This window comes from Oratosquilla oratoria, chromosome 26, assembly GCF_046742065.1.
Source record: "Oratosquilla oratoria isolate Oo_2021 chromosome 26, ASM4674206v1, whole genome shotgun sequence".
In the NCBI taxonomy this organism is placed as follows: Eukaryota; Metazoa; Arthropoda; class Malacostraca; order Stomatopoda; family Squillidae; genus Oratosquilla; species Oratosquilla oratoria.
This window is the reverse complement of record NC_134802.1, coordinates 51,609,143-51,625,871: the sequence shown is the minus strand read 5'-3', so window position 1 is coordinate 51,625,871 and position 16,729 is coordinate 51,609,143. Positions and strand designations below refer to the sequence as shown.

At 41.8% G+C, this 16,729-nt stretch overlaps 1 protein-coding gene across 3 annotated transcripts in view; it reads right to left on the bottom strand.

The window, feature by feature from the left end:
* Window positions 1-338: 338 nt before the first annotated feature.
* LOC143039570 (uncharacterized) overlaps window positions 339-16,729 on the bottom strand; it is a 47,226-nt gene continuing 30,835 nt past the window's right edge. For all 3 annotated transcript variants that reach the window (XM_076209793.1, XM_076209794.1, XM_076209796.1), the window contains 8 exons: window positions 9,703-9,796; window positions 9,061-9,190; window positions 6,670-6,845; window positions 5,182-5,236; window positions 4,904-5,048; window positions 3,113-3,229; window positions 2,020-2,199; window positions 339-1,904 (listed from right to left, as the gene is read on the bottom strand). In XM_076209793.1, the coding sequence (XP_076065908.1) occupies window positions 1,851-1,904; window positions 2,020-2,199; window positions 3,113-3,229; window positions 4,904-5,048; window positions 5,182-5,236; window positions 6,670-6,845; window positions 9,061-9,190; window positions 9,703-9,796 (951 nt within the window). In that variant the 3' untranslated portion in view covers window positions 339-1,850. The remainder of the gene's footprint in view (window positions 1,905-2,019; window positions 2,200-3,112; window positions 3,230-4,903; window positions 5,049-5,181; window positions 5,237-6,669; window positions 6,846-9,060; window positions 9,191-9,702; window positions 9,797-16,729) is intronic.

Sequence of the window (16,729 nt, the reverse complement as noted above, 5' to 3'; positions counted from 1 at the left end):
GGAATATGTGGGGATGAAATTGAGTGGATTTATGCCTTTGATTTTTGGCTACCTCCCTTGTAAGGGAAAAAGAGCCATTGTATGCACAAGGGAGGTAGCCTAAGTCAAAAGGCATAATTCATCTCCACCCACTCCACTACATTCCCTCCCTCCTATCTAGGCTCCTCCTGGATGATAGGTCCTCCCTGGCCATTGAACAGAGTTTGAAGCAGTGCAGCAAGACAGAGCACATCCACAGCAAAACTACTTCATTTAACTGGCAACCCCCCCTTTCCTCTCCATCCCCTCATGCATAAAAATATTTTGATGTAGCCCAAAGGGTGTAATAATACAAAATCAGAAACAGTTATCTTTACTGATACTCGACTTCCAAAATATTACATGGACAGCAACTTTATGCATGGTTACAAATTTTTGTATACTTGTTATTACAACAATTACTGTACTATCAAACCAGGTCTTGTTTACAGTTTCACAAAATACACTAAGTATTACTTTGACCGCAATGCAATACTTTGATATAAATCATCTGTGCATTCTAGCTGCACATTCACCAACAATTTTGCTTGGACAATGATAGTTGTCCTTGTACAAGAAGTTAAGAGAGATTCTGGACCTCCCCCCAGGAATGAACTTGAAGAGGTTCATGGTTTTGAGGATTGTTAGCAGGTAGGCAATTGTTTTTATGATCATCTTGTGGGATTACCACTTCCACATTCATGCCATTGGTCTCTACCTGGACAAACCCTATGATGTATATACATGCCAAGGAATACATTCCTGCAAGCAGGAACCTACTTTCTACAAAGGAAAAGGTTTGGAGGAACTATGAATCGTACAAATGAAAACATTTTACATTTCTTGTGGCTAGTCCATCATCAGACAAACATTTACAACTTAACCTAACATTTAAACAGATGTGGAAACCTTAATTATAATGAGGTTAACCTTAAAAGGAATCTTAACTAAAGGTTTAAACCCATATGGAAATCTTCACAGCTATATAAACATAATTCTCCTGCAATAAATACCCCCTTCAGACTGTTCATTTTGTAAAGCATTATCAACTCTTTTCATATTGTCTTTCATAACATACCACTCACTCTCTCACACACACAAAATCTCTGCTAGTTTCTACTGAAGAGTGCTTGATGGTTTGCAAAGAAGGATGTGAGAACTCTACCTATATTTGAGAGGACCGACATGGTAATCGGAAGTATCTGTGATAAACATAAGAACAGTATTGAGAGATGAAAAGTGACCTTAACATCTATGAATGGAGCCAGGGCTAGAAAATCAATTTATCAAGAAATGCAAACTTGGAACTAGATGACAAGAAAAGTTATGAAAATCACAGTCAGAAATGTGCATCAGTGGTGTGGACACAACACCTAATGGTTACAAAGGTATTTCTATTTCTCATGTAAGCAATCAAGATGGTCCCAAATCTAAATGACAAATAAGGAAAGAATGAAGAGATGCTACACGAATAGATAATGGTATGGAGCTGATAAGAATAGGTCATCCACAAACAAACTTGATGCATGTGGTACCCGATGCATAATTTCAACCTTGTGTACTACAACCAAATAAACAAAAACACACACACACACATTCTCAATAGTGCAGCTATTACACTTACAAAATGAACTGGCTTATGGTCAAATATGGGTATGCAGGAGGAAAAAAAAAAAAAAAAAAACCTTCCAATTAAGGACCTTACACTGCCCCTTCGTCTTCTATCACTGATTACCACACATCCCTATCATAGGGTAACAATTTCGAATTGGATTGCTAGCCTGCCTTAAAAAAAAGGCAATGAACTTCATGTAGTCTTAATTTTGTTGTCCTTAGTATTTTACTGGTGGTCTGTACAACCCAGCAACAGGGTACCTGACTGGTTGCTGCATTAAGAAACACGTGAAACAAAAAATTAATTTATAATTCACAAGTCAAAATAATATCTCCATTATTAAACTGTATAATTAATTTTTCAACATACATTCACACACTACTCACATTTGCTGAAAAGCCACCAGTTCCAAAGAGACTGTCTGTTAGCGGAGCGGCTACAGGTGCTGGTACTGGTACTGGTGAGGGGGGCTCATCATTAAAGCAGAAAGAGGCTTCCCCAAGTACTTTCAGCCCAACTTTTAGAGCCTTAATGGTTTTCAATTTTAGCTCTACATCACCTAAAAGCTGTAAAAGAAAGTAATGTTTAAAGAATTTCAATCCATCATGCATGCATGTATTATTACTATTGTTGTCTTGCTGCAAAGATGATGGGAAGTGGTGGGATGAAGATGCAAAGGTCATAGAAAAGATGCAAGCTTTCACAGATTGGTTACAAAATAGGACAAGAGAAGTAAAGCACAAGATAAAGTGTTTTGTAAAGAAATTAAAGAGGAAGAAAATCACGTAGAGACGAAAAGGTAAAAGGTGCAGAGCCACACATCATTTTGTCTGTGATAAGAGGAAATCTCTATTCATCGAGAAATGATACTGTCCCTCCAAACACTGTGGGGCAAAATAATTCCACCAAGTGTTACCACTTGAGTCATAAAAGGCGACAAAAATGGGACCAAACATCCTTCTCCCTGTAGCCCCAGAGGGGACATTCCTAGCAAAAGCAAAGACATAAAAGGGTCTGGGAGGAGTTTTCCAACCAGAACCCTATGGTTTGAGTCTTTTCATGTGCGTGGGTGGGGTACAAATGTGAAGAGATAGGCAGTATGTTTGTGTGAAGAAAGATGGATGTGTTGGCACTGAGCAAAACTAAGTTGAAAGGGAGGGTCTTGGGTAAACATGTGGATAAGTGGAAGGAGTGAATATGAGGGGATGACCAAGGATGAGATGGATGGATGGGGTAAAAGGGGCATTGGGAAATAGGGGAATGTCTATTGTGAAAGGACAGAAGATAGGGTGAATGGAAAATGGTTGTGTATGGATAATGGTGTGATGCATGGGAGTGGGTGGGTGAGGGAGTGTTAATAATAATTTAACACTCCCTGTCTTCTCTTTTTCTGCATTAGGGGATGGGGTCGCATTTTTAAAGTAGCTGTAAAAGGAAGGATGCCATGGGCACAGAAACTGTTAATATTCTCCTACTTACATCTGCTACTTTAGCCTCTCCTCGAATGCTATAAAAGTCTTTTAGGGAACCAGAGAGGTTGGAAATAACATTCATGGCAAGTTCTGCATCATCATTGCTTTTTACACAGCAGTCTCCCTGAAAAGACAAAATGCAGAAATCAGTCACATTATCCACATAGAAACAAATACACAATAAAATGACTATACAAGCCTTTCAATGCTCCCGCCCCCCCCATTCCACTTCCATTCACCATCCCTCCTCCCTCTTTTCTTGGCTCCTAGATAACAGGTCTTCCCTACATCTTGCCTCCTGCCCTGGGTCAGAAGCAATGCAGCAAGACAACACATCCACAGCAAGGCCATTTCATTTAATCAGCAATCCCTCTTCTTCGTCCCCTCACGCATACAAAGAGAAGACAGGGAAAAATCCCTTCACGCTGTGTCAAAGTATCATTCATACAAACACTCCCAAACCTCCCCTCCCCAATCCTGTACCCACTCCCTTCCATGCATCTCACAGCATCATCCATACAAAACCATTCGCCACTCCTATTTTCCATCTTCCTTCCTGAACAGACATCCTCCTTTTTATCAACACCCCTTTTACCCCCATACAACCATCTCATCCTTGGTCGCACCCTCCTGTTGGCTCTGTCCAACTGTCTTCCACACTTCTTTTACTAATCCTTCTCCAATAATCTTTCATCAGCTCTATCTGCTACCTCCTTTCAGAATCTAACCTCTTCACTTCTTTGTTCCTCACTCTATCCAACCTAGTAACTCCTACCATACTTCTTACACATTTCATCTCAAACAACTTTTCCTCTCTGCCTCTCTTAAATTCAAAGTCTCTGGTCTAAACAATGCCATCGGCACAACTAGCCCTTCGTACAATCTCCACTTTGCATCCATTTCCATTTGCCTATTTCTCATAACACTTTGTAATCCCCCAAGGCATTTACTTGCTTCTCTCAATCTACAAATGACCACCTCTACTTCTCCCTTTCCTGCCACATGTGACCCCAAATACCTACAGCTATGCACTTCCTCCAGACTCTCTCCTTTTAGACCTACTTCAACTCATTACCACCATCTACCCTTGTACATCTCATCACCTTACTTTTACCAACATCTACTTTGTTTTCTCCTAATGCATAGCTTCCCAAACTCTTGCCAATAACTCCCTTAATCCTTCCTCTGATCCTGCCACAAGCATAGTGTTTTCAGCAAACAACTGGCTCCCCTCAACTTTACCTCATGCACTACCCTATCCATGTTCACACTGAACAGCAATGGCAACAGGACACATCCCTGACGCAGTCCCACCTTCACCTCAAACCACTTTCTCTCCATTTCCTATTCTAACATAGGTTCTACTATTGTAAAAACTCGTGACTGCCTACATCTTTCCCCCAATACCATACATCTGCAAAACCTCTCGCAGTGCCTTCCTATCTACCCTGTCATAAACCCTTTCCAAATCCAAAGGCCCAAAAAACATCCTTACCTTTTCCTAAAGCTTTCTCACATGTCTGCCTCACCACAAAAATCCGATCCATGCAACCCCTACCTTTCCTAAACCCAAACTGTTCCTCACCAATACTCCCTCTGTACCTTTGTTAATCCTCTCAATTAAAACCCTTCCATAAGCCTTCCCAACTACACTCACAAATGTCTCCTATTCCCTTGTAATGTGAAACTACACAGGCACTCCTCCAGTACTCTACCCTGCCTTAGACACACATTAAACAACCTCACTAGCCATGCTTAAAAAGAGTAATGAAGTACAAGTTGATGATCCATAAATTACCAATTTTTGAAGTAGTGATCCAGTAGGACCACCTACAAGTTTATCTTCCTCTCTAGGCATTGGTCTTCTGCAATCTGGGTAGGGTTCTCTCTTGGGGGAAAATCTTCCATAATCACTCCTGTCGCTGTCATCAAACCTATCTCCCCTAAAAAAGAATTAAAATGTGGCTGACTAAATATAAAAATGCAGAATGTGTGATGTACCAATGACCCTTTCCCCCTTGTAAGGGGTAGACAGGTTTAAGCATATCAGTTCTTACGTGTTAATGTACTACATACCATCTGTCAAAGTATGGTTCCTCTCGGCGATCCCTGTAATCACGAAGTCCTGAATCTTTAAAAGAGAAAATAAATAAATAAATAAATATACAGTTATATATCTATGCACACCCACACACAGTGAGTGCCAAAACTATACACGATTTTAAGAATAAACTGGATGCAAAAAGATACGAAAATGGGTCACTACGAGCATAGCTCACATCCCATAAATTACAACTAGGTAAATACACACGTACAAGTAAACCAATCAAATTACCCTATTACTTTGAGCTCATGAAAATGGGAGGGTGTGGGGTGAGTCACCCTAAAATGAAGCTGTGGGGTTTAACCAACTCGTGTTTTCTAGCCCTAATGTGAAAGTGCTTTGCCTTGTAGCACTACCCTTGACCTGAGTAGTTTGGTAGACAGCAATGTCCCTTCACCCATGAAATGTTAACATGAGAAAGACATTAAATGGGTGTATTTCTGGAAGCTCGCTGGCTGAGCGGATTAGGGCATCGTTACTTGTGGCGAAGGTAGAGGTGAGGGTGGTTCGAACCCTGCCACTGACGAAGTTGAACCAAGGGCATGGTTCATTAAATTCCACGCTACAAAGCCCTCTGTGAGGGGCACCGTCCTAGCCTCCCGATAGGAGGGGGAATGTGTGATGTTAAACCATATATTTCTCACTACATAAGGTGCAAGTGTTTCCCTCTCTCTTTCTATGACAATGTCAACACAAGAAGGCACACCTTGTTGAGACCTGGTCTTGATAACGAAATACTTCATGAACACCAATACTGTGACATGCGAGTGTATTATCTACTAATGAGCACATGCTGTGAAATCATGAGTAGTTGAAATCGTAAATGACAACCCAACAGCTAGACAAATGTATATGCATTACAGATAACAGTGACATCATTACTAAGAGATAATTATTTGGTGTCTACAGGTATTTGATAAAGCAGAAAAGTAGCCTGTATGATGACATGCACAGTCAAGAGCAAAAAAGTTTTACCCATGCAGATTTTCATGATACAAAATTCAAATTCTTTACCAGGGAGGCAGCCAAAGTCAATAGGAATATACCAGCCCTCACCCATTCCACTCCCATCCATCTCCCTTTCCTCCCTCTTAGCTCTTCATGGATGATGGGTCTTCACTGTATTCCATCCACTGCCCTGGGTCAGAAGCAATGCAGCAAGACACAGGACCGTAGAGCAAGGCTGTTTGACTTAATCAGCAACCTCCCCTTTCCACCACCCTCTTGCAGAAAAATTGCAGACTGGGAGAAATCTCTTTGGTCTGCATCAAAATACCATTCACGCACACACACACCCCATGCTAAAAAATTACCTATATGAAAGTTAAATATTACATAAAGTATATCATACATACACAAAAAATAAATAAATCAATATGTTGATAACTTTAGCATGGGTCAAAACTTAGCTTATGACTGTATACTTATTCAGTCCAAAGACAAGTACATTTCAAACAAACCTCTGTAACTGTCCCTGAAGTAGTCTCCCAACCCTCTACGTCGGTCTCGGTCATAAAAGCTGTCTCTTTCATAATCATCTCTTCCTAAAGGTTCCCGGCTCTGCTCTTGTCTATCGTAGTACTTCCGTCCTCCGTGATCTCGGTCTCTGTATGAACTCGGACCATAATCGTCACCTCTGCGGAAAGATTAAACCATAAGCAGTCCAATTAAACACCAATGCCCAGGATGTAACACTTCACCCCATACTATTCAACACATCATGGAAGACTGCATTATACACAATCAAAGGTGATGCAAACAAGGTCATCATATTAAAACAACAAGGCAGGACTTGCAGTAATGGTTATAAATTGGACAAATTTAGATTTAAGAAGGAAATAGGCAAGAATTGGTTTACTAATAGGGTGGTCTGACACTATCAGTTGCTTTAAGAAACGATTAGACAACTTTATGGATGGGAATGACAGGTGGTGATGGATACGGAGCTGCCTAGTGTAGGCCTTGCAGTCTCCTTCATTCTTATGTTCATGCATGCAAACAACACAACATACACTCCATAAAGGATTTGTGGCAAAACCCCGTTTCGGCCGTGGCATTCCTTGGAGAGAAGGGACTGCTCGGACACAGTCTAGGGAACAACAACACCAATGCCTAAATTTAGACATTTTTCATATTCTAAAAAGCACTGAAAGTGAGTATCAAGGGAGAGAGACTGGAGGAAGTTGATAGCTTTAGATACTTGAGTGCGCATGTGGCAGGAAAGATAGGAGTAGAGATTGTAGATTCAGAGAAGCAAGTAAATGCCTTGGGGGGGGATTGAAAAGTGTAAGTACAAATTGACATTTGGAAATGGATGCTATGAGAAGATTGTATGAAGGGGCGATTGTGCCAACAGTGTTATATGGAGCAGAAACACTGAACATACGATAGGAGTTTAAATGCGTTTGAAATGAAATGTCTGAGAAGTATGGTAGGGGTTACTAGGCTGGATAGAATGAGAACCAAGGACGGGTGGAGGAGAGCGGCGGTGGAAATTGATGAAACTGTGTTGGGATGGTTTGGACACTGGAAAGAATGAGTGAAGAATGATTAGTAAAAGAAGTGTGCAAGGCAGAGGTGGATGCAGTGAACATGATGGGGCAACTGAAGACAAGATGGATGGATGGATGGATGGCTGGGGTAAAAGGGGGCGTTGAGAAAGAGGGGAATGTCTTTTGAGGGGGGAAGAGAGAAGACAGAAGATATGGGTGAGTGGAGAATGGTTGTGTATGGATCATGCTGTGATGCATGGAAGGGAGTGGGTGGGGGATTGGGGGTAGTTAGAAAGTGGTTGTGGGAATGATATTTTGACACAGCCTGTAGGGATTTCTCTCAGCCTTCTCTTTTTCTGCATGAGGGGACAGAAAGGAGGGAGGGGTGGGTGTTGTTGATAAAATAAAGTGGCCTTGCTGTAGTTGTGCTGTGTCTTGCAGCATTATTTCTGACCCAGGGCAAGAGGCAATATATGAGAATGACATCATCCAGGAGGTGCCAAGAAATGACGAGGGGAGGGAGGGATGGGTAGTGAATGGGAGCAGAGTGGGTGGGGATGAAATGGGTAGGAGTGGAATTATGCCTTTTGACTTTGGCTACTTCCATTGTAAAGGGGAGGAATCCCTTGGTGTGAACAGGAACAGGTGTGTATGTATAGTTACACTATACAAGGGAAAAGCAGACGAGTATGAATGTAGTATTTTTAGAGGGATTAGTCTGTTAAGTGTAATTAGACCGTCATCATACCACCCAACAATACTTCACCAAGGATGGAACACTCAACTACTATACAACACATACTGGAGGACTGCATTGTACACAATCACGCATGCCAACAACATAATATACACTATAAACAACTTGTGGGAAAACCTTATTCCTGCCATGACATTCCTCAGGGAGATATGATTGCTCAACCAAACAGCCTAGGGAATGACGACAACACTTCACCAACCCCTCAGACTCCTATAGAAAAATCCCTCTCAAGAGAAATAACAACCATATTGACATACTTCTGTTTACATTACCCTCTACCTCTGGGCCTGACCATAGAATCAATCTGCCCCAGATGCAACCATACATACATACATATACCAAGGCTTTTTTCCCCCTTACTAGGGGGGTAGCCAAAAAGGACAAGGCACAAAAACATTCCCACCCATTTCATCCCCGAAAACACTCCACACCCCTCCACCCTCCCTCCCATCTTAGCACCTCCCAGATGACGGGTCACCCCTGCACCCCGTCTACTGCCCTGGGCCAGATGCAACCACCAGATAAAAATCCCACTCAATACCTCATCCTACAATGACCCACACTAACAAGCCATACTGAATTTGAATAATTTCTTTGCTTACCGAATGGAAGGAGCAGGAGGAGCATTGCGCGAGTTATTCCAATTTCCTCCACGACTGCTATTCCGGTTGCTGCGCCAGTCGGACGAACTGGAAAACTCGTCATTGCTCCGGTTCCGGCTGCTGCGCCATTCTGGGGAAGAAAAACTCGTTAGTTTTTGCAGCTAACAGTGTCACGATGAAGAAAAATATGGGTCTTGTATTCAAACCTGAACACACTGACAATGTGTTCAATTTCATTTTGCTATAAAACATGCTCCATATTACCAGATGTATGCATTTACCTAGATGAATACACATATCTGTAAGTACAGTACGATGATCAAAATCTCTCCTTAATAGAACATTATGTTCATCCTCAGCTACCTATTTTTAACAACACTGTTCATTTACACAAACATTTCTTTTCACCCATTACTCTATATTTCACCTCCACTCCCCCATTCGCTATCAAATGCATTCTTAAATATTTTAAACTTTCAAATTCCTGCAACATTCAAATTTGCATTTAACCCACAAAAATCACCACTACTTGTACTTGTAATCTTCTGCCAACATTTACTATAAAATTTCTTCTGCATAACATCCTTCCAAACTGCCACAAACAGCAACATTATCTCCTTAAAAAAGTGAAACCTGAAGTACCTTTTTCTTCTGGTGGTGGTGGTGGGGCTGAATTGGTACCAACCCCGGATCCGGGAATGATCATCCTTCCATTTTTCTCCCAAATATCCTTTTTCTGCACAAGAAAATTAAACTTGTAAGTAAATTTCTCCAAAACAATTATCCTAAAGTATATACATACCAAAGGGCTCTTTCCACCTCATAAGGGGTGTGGCCAAATCAAAGCATAAACCCACCTTCATCCCAGTTGAGTTGTATGTTAGTGTTTGTTTAGTTTTTGTTGAAGGTACTGCTGCACATTAATATATCACATCCACCTTTATGTTGAATGTTCTCTCCTCTATTGTGTATTCAGTGAATATAGCGTGTCTGGACTGGTATTTCCAACAATAGTGCTACATGCATGTTGCGTAATAGTTGTAGTAGCTCCCGTATTTGTATGCAATACTATTGATGTTTATTTCTATTATGTTGTGCGTGTTTTTGCGTTGGCACGTTTTTTGGAAGGAAGTACTAAGTGTGGTGGCTGCATTTTCAACTCTGTTATGGTGTTGTCATACGTGGTGCATTTGTGGTGAATCCAGGTGTAGCAAGTAATCTATAGGATATGTGCACGTGTGACATGTATGAGCCCGAGTTGGTTTCTGTCTCCATCTGGGTGTGGGAGAACAGTCAACAAAGTACTGTCATCCTTATGTGAAATTACAGGAGTAAATGCAAAGGGCAATAGGCCCCTTTTTCCAGAGGCAAGGGTGGGATGACCCATTTGCAATGGGAAGGCACCAGTGTCTTCTCTATCAGTCTCCTCCTTTCAGTTGACAGGGAAGCACTGGAGTCTTCTGCTGGAATCTCTTAGTTAAACATCAACACCTTAACAATTAAATTACTAGCATTACTTAACATTACTAATACAATGTATAATATCCAAACACTAAATACTAATGTCCCAAATCTACACTATAAAAGGGTAATAAAACAATTGCTCATCAAATCCAATTTATCTTGAAATGCCTAATTCACATAATAATTAAAACTCAAAAACTTACAGAACACTGCAGGACCACTGGCCTAATCCTGCTGGGTAATACAGCCTCTGTGCCTTATCATTGTGGCAAGGATGCATTCCCCCCTCTTTCTTTCCCTTTATGTTCATTCTGTGAAGGTTTGGTGCATATACAAGCTGGAAGTGTTGAAGGAGAGGAGCCAGAGGAAGTGGATGGAGAGGAGTGAAATGGATGGGAATATGTATGTGCATCTGACTTAGCTACCTCCCTTATAAGAAGAAAAAGCTCTTGAGTGTGTGTGTGTGTATATATATATATATATATATATATACACACATACACACATGTACATACATATTCCTCCTATCCCATACATCTACAATACCTCACACAGTGCCTTCCTGTCTACCTTGTCATAAGCCTTTTCCAAATCCATAAAAGCCTAAAAACATCCTTACCTTTTCCTGAAGCTTTCTCCCACATCTGTCTATTAAAACGGGACAGAGGAAAAACAAGAGGACATGTAATGAAACTCTTTTTCAGGTCTCTCCTGTAGTTATTTTGAGTTTGTTTGTGTGTGTGTTTGTGTGTGTGTTTGTGTGTTTGTGTGTGTGTGTGTGTGTTTGTTTGTGTGTGTGTGTGTGTGTGTGTGTGTGTGTGTGTGTGTGTGTGTGTTTGTGTGTGTGTGTGTGTGTTTGTGTGTTTGTGTGTGTGTGTGTGTGTGTGTGTGTGTGTGTGTGTGTGTGTGTGTGTGTGTGTGTGTGTGTGTGTGTGTGTGTGTGTGTGTGTGTGTGTGTGTGTGTTTTCTCAAAGGTTTGAAAATTAATGGTGAATATTTGAACCACCTAACATTGGTGGATGACATTATTATTTCAGAAAGAGAAGATTTGCAAGATATATTGAATATTCTGAACAAGGAACATCTCAATGTAGGTTTAAAATTGAACAAGTGTAAAACCAAAGTAATGTTCAACACGAAAGTTCAAAGTAGAGAGATTATAATTGATGATGAGTCTTCAAGAAGTTGAAGAGTATAATTATTTAGGACTAATGGTGAAAGTGACATGATCATGATAATGAAATAAAGACATATTGCAATTGGTTGGAAAGTGTTTGGTACATACATACACATACCAAAGGCTCTTTTCCCCCTTATATGGGAGGTAGCCAAAAGACAAGGCATAGATAGAAACCACTCCAACCCATTCCATCCCCTACATACTCCATTCCCCTCTTCTCCCCATCTTATCTTGACACCTCCTGGATGACAGGTCATCCCTGCATCTTGTCCACTGCCCTGGGTCAGAAGCAGTGTTGCAAGATACAGCACAGCCGCTTCATTAAATCGGTGACCCCCCTCTCCGTCCCCTCATGCAGAAAAGGAGAGGACGGGGAGAAATCCCTTTGGGCTGCGTCAATTTATTTCTCATACATACTCCATCAACCCCCATCCCCCACCCACTCCCCCTCATGCATCACAGCATCATCCATACACAACCTTCTCCATTCACCCCTATCTTCTGTCCTCTCCTGTCCTTCCTCAACAGACATTCCCCTCTTTCCCAATGCTCCTTTTAGCCCATCAATCCATATCATCCTAGGACGCCCCCTCATGTTCACTCCTTCCACATCTGCCTTCCATACCTCTTTTACTATTCTTTCTTCACTCATTCTTTCCATGTGTCCAAACCATCCTAATACTCTTTCATCAACCCTATCTCCCAACTCCATTTCCACCCCTGTTCTCCTACTCCTCGTTTCTCACTCTATCTAGCCTGAAACAAAGTTTACAATCAATGCATCCTGCCGGCAATAATCTATGAATGCGAGACTTGGAAACTACGAAGGCAATAGAGACAGAGCTAAATAATGCAGAGAATGGAAAGATCATTGATGAGAATAATACTGAGAGACTGAAAGAGAGCAAACGAGAGTGAAATATATTGTGGAGGCAGCAGGTAAGTTAGTGCAAATGATTGATAAATGATGCAGCAAGTGTGTTACCGAGTGGATGCTGCGAGATGAGAAGCGTGGAAGAAGGAGACCAGACAGAAGGTGGAAAGACAAGATTGAGAAGTTTGCAGGAGTGACATGACAGGTTGGCATAGTCATGCGAGTCCTGGAATGCTCTGAAAAAGGCCTTTGTTCGGCAGTAGACTCAGGATGGCCAATCTGATATATATACTGCTTCTGACCCAGGGCAGTAGACAGGGTGCGGGGATGACCCGTCATCTAGGAGATGCTAAGATGGGAGGGAGGGTGGAGGGATGTGGAGTGTTTTCGGGGATGGAATAATGGGTGGGAATGATTTTATGCCTTGTCCTTTTTGGCTACCTCACTGGTAAGGGGGAAAAAGCCTTGGTGTATATATATATATATATATATATTATATATATATATATATATATACACACACACAACTATATACATATGTGTATATATAATCATGTAAATATATACACATGTATACATATACATACATATATACATCTTATATATGAGGTTATTAAATGTTTGCTGGAGAGAGGGTAGTGCCGGAGGACTGGAGGAGTGCCTGTATAGTTCCTCTTTACAAGGGAAAAGGGGACAAGTGTGAATGTAGTAGTTTCCGAGGGATTAGCTTGTTAAGTGTAGTTGGGAAGGCTTATGGAAGGATCTTGATTGAGAGGATTAGGAGAGGAAAAGAGGGAGTAATTGGTGAGGAACAGTGTGGATTTAGGACAGGTAGAGGTTGTGTAGATCAGATCTTTGTGGTAAGACAGATATGTGAGAAAGCTATAGGAAAGGGGAAGGATGTTTTTGGGCTTTTATGGATCTGGAAAAGGCTTACGATAGGGTAGACAGAAAGGCACTGTGGGAGGTTATGCAGATATATGGGATAGAAGGAAAGCTTCTGGGAGCTGTCAAGAGTTTTTATGAGAGTAGTAGAGCTTGTGTCAGGATTAGAAATGGAGAGAGTGAGTGGTTCGAGGTAAAGGTGGGACTTCGTCAAGGATGCGTTATGTCACCCTGGCTGTTCAACTTATACATGGATGGGGTAGTGTGAGAGGTAATTGCAAGGGTGGTGGGTCAGGGATTGAAGATGGTTAAAGAAAATGGAGAAAAGTGGGAGGTGAGCCAGCTGTTGTTTGCAGATGACACTGCGCTTGTGGCAGGATCGGAGGAGGGATTGAGGAAGTTGGTGACAGTTTGGGAGAGTATGTGATAGAAGAAAGCTGAAGATAAATGTGGGTAAAAGTAAGGTGATGAGATGTACAAGGGGTGAAAGTGGCAGTAGTCTGGAAGTGAGCATAAAGGGAGAGTGACTGGAGGAAGTGGATAGTTTTAGATACTTGGGTGCAAATGTGGCAGGAAAAGGTGGAGTGAAGGTGGAGGTAGAATGTAGATTGAGAGAAGTGAGTAAATGCCTTGGTGGATTAAAAAGTGTAATGAGGAATAGACATTTGGGAATGGATGCTAAGAGGAGACTGTATGAAGGAATGATTGTGCCAACAGCACTGTATGGGGCAGAAACATGGAACATAAGAGAGGAAGAGAGAAGGAGTTTGAATGTGTTTGAGATGAGGTGTCTGAGAAGTATGATGGGGGTTACTAGGCTGGATGGAGTGAGAAATGAGGAGGTGAGGAGAACAGGGGTGGAAAGGGGGTTGGGAGATAGGGTTGATGAAAGAGTATTGGGATGGTTTGGACACATGGAAAGAATGAGTAAAGAAAGACTGGTGAACGAGGTGTGGAAGCCAGATGTGGAGGGGGTGAACATAAAGGAATGTCCTAGGATGAGGTGGATGGATGGGGTGAAGGGGGCTTTGGGGAAGAGGGGAATGTCTGTTGAGGAAGGACGGGAGAGGACAGAAGACGGGTGAATGGAGAATGGTTGTATATGGATGATGATGTGATGCATGAGGTGGAATAGGCGGGGGAATGGGGGGTGAGGTAGTATGTGTGGACAAATTTTGATGCAGCCTGAAGGGATTTCTCCCCGTCTTCTTTATGCATGGGGGGACGGAGAGGGGGGGTCACTGATTTAATGAAGCGGCCTTGCTGTGGGTGTGCTGTGGGTGTACTCTGTATTGTGACACTGCTTCTGACCCAGGGAAGTGGACAAGGTGCAGGGATGACCCGTCATCAGGGAGGTGGTAAGATAAGAGGGAGGGTGGAGGGGTGTGGAGTGTATTCAGGGATGGAATGGGTGGGAATGATTTTATGCCTTTTCCTTTTTGGCTACCTCCCTTATAAGGGGGAAAATGCCTTGGTATATGTATGTACTAAACCCAGGGCAGTGGACAAGATGCAGGGATGACCCATCATCCAGGAGGTGCCAAGATAAGAGGGAGGGTAGTATGTAGGGGATGGAATGGGTGGGAATGGTTTTTATGCCTTTTTCTTTTTGGCTACCTCCCTTGTAAAGGGGAGCCTTTGGTATATGTATGTACTCAACCCTTTGGTGGGGAAAAGAATACTGCCACCAAGTATTTTCACTTGAGTTGTAGAGTGCCCCCCTCCCCCCCCCCAAAAAAAAGGGGGGGGGATAGAGATAGGGATACGACTCGGGATTCTTCTCCCTGTTGCCGCAGAGGGGACATCCCTAAAAAAAAAAAAATAAATAAATAAAATAAATAAAAAAAAGTCTGGGAGGAATTTTCCACCCAGGGTTTTTTAATGCACGACATTGTGGTTTAGATGAGAATAAAAGGGAAGAGATAGGCAGTACGTTTGTGAGAAGAAAGATGGATGTGTTGGCACTGAGTGAAACTAAGTTGAAAGGGAGAGGCTAGTTTGAGAGTGTAGTTGGGAGAGTCTTAGGGAGTGTAGCAGTTTCAGAGGGATTACTTTGTTAAGTGTAGTTGGGAAGGCTTATGAGAGGGTTTTGACCGAGAGGATTAGGAGAGAAACAGATGAAGTAATTGGTTAGGAACAGAGTAGGTTTTGGACAGGTAGGTGTTCCATGGATCAGATTTTTGTGGTAAGACATATACGAGAAAGCTTTGGGAAAAGGTAAGGATGTTTTTTGGGCCTTTATGGATTTGGAAAAGGCTTATGACTGGGTAGACAGGAAGGCGCTGTGGGAGGTATTCCAGATATATGGGATAGGAGGAAAGTTGCTAACAGCAGTTAAGAGTTTTGACAAGAGTAGTCGAGTCTACGTTAGAATCAGAAATGGAGAAAGTGGGGGTGGAACATCACCAGGGATGTGTTATGTTACCTTGGCTGTTCAATTTGTACATAGATGGGGTGGTGCAAGAGGTAAATGCAACGGTATTGGGTCAGGGATTGGGGATGGTTAAAGAAAACGGAGAAAAGTGGGATATAAGCCAGTTGTTTGCTGATGACACTGCACTTTGGCAGAATCAGGAGAGATTGGGGAAGTTAGTGGCATGGTACGGGAAGGTGTGCAAAAGAAGGAAGTTGAAGATAAATATGGGTAAATGTTTATGAGATGTACAAGGGGAAAGGGTGGCAGCAGACTGGAAACAAGTATTAACCTCTTCACTCCGGGGCACATCGCACGTCTGGCAGCATTAGCTGCCCGACGTGTGATGTTGCATCATAATAATCGCAATACAGACGCTCCTCAACTTACGTTTTAGTTACGTTCCGAACGGCCGAACGTAAGTTGAAAATGAATGCAAGTTGTTACTGTACTATACATCCGTAAATTCTATTACCGTATCTTATAAAACACCCCTAAATCATTAATTATACATATAACATTGTAAAATAATAACATTAATTTCAACTAAATTAAATTCAAGCAACATAAATTGAGATGGTGGAGGAGGAGGCAAAGCATGTTCAGTTTGTCGTTTGTACAATGTAAACAATGGACGCAGCATCATGCGCAAGTATCGTTTGAACTACGGAGAGCGCGCTAAACTAAAAAATTCACTAATTTTTTTTTTTTTTTACAATTTGTTTTTTACAGTAAGTTTAAACGTGAAATCGAAAAAATGTAAAACGAATTAATGTAAGTAGAGGAGCGTCTGTATAAAAAATAAAGTCAGTGCTCAATTGTTCGTTCTCTTTCACCCGTGTATTTTAATAAC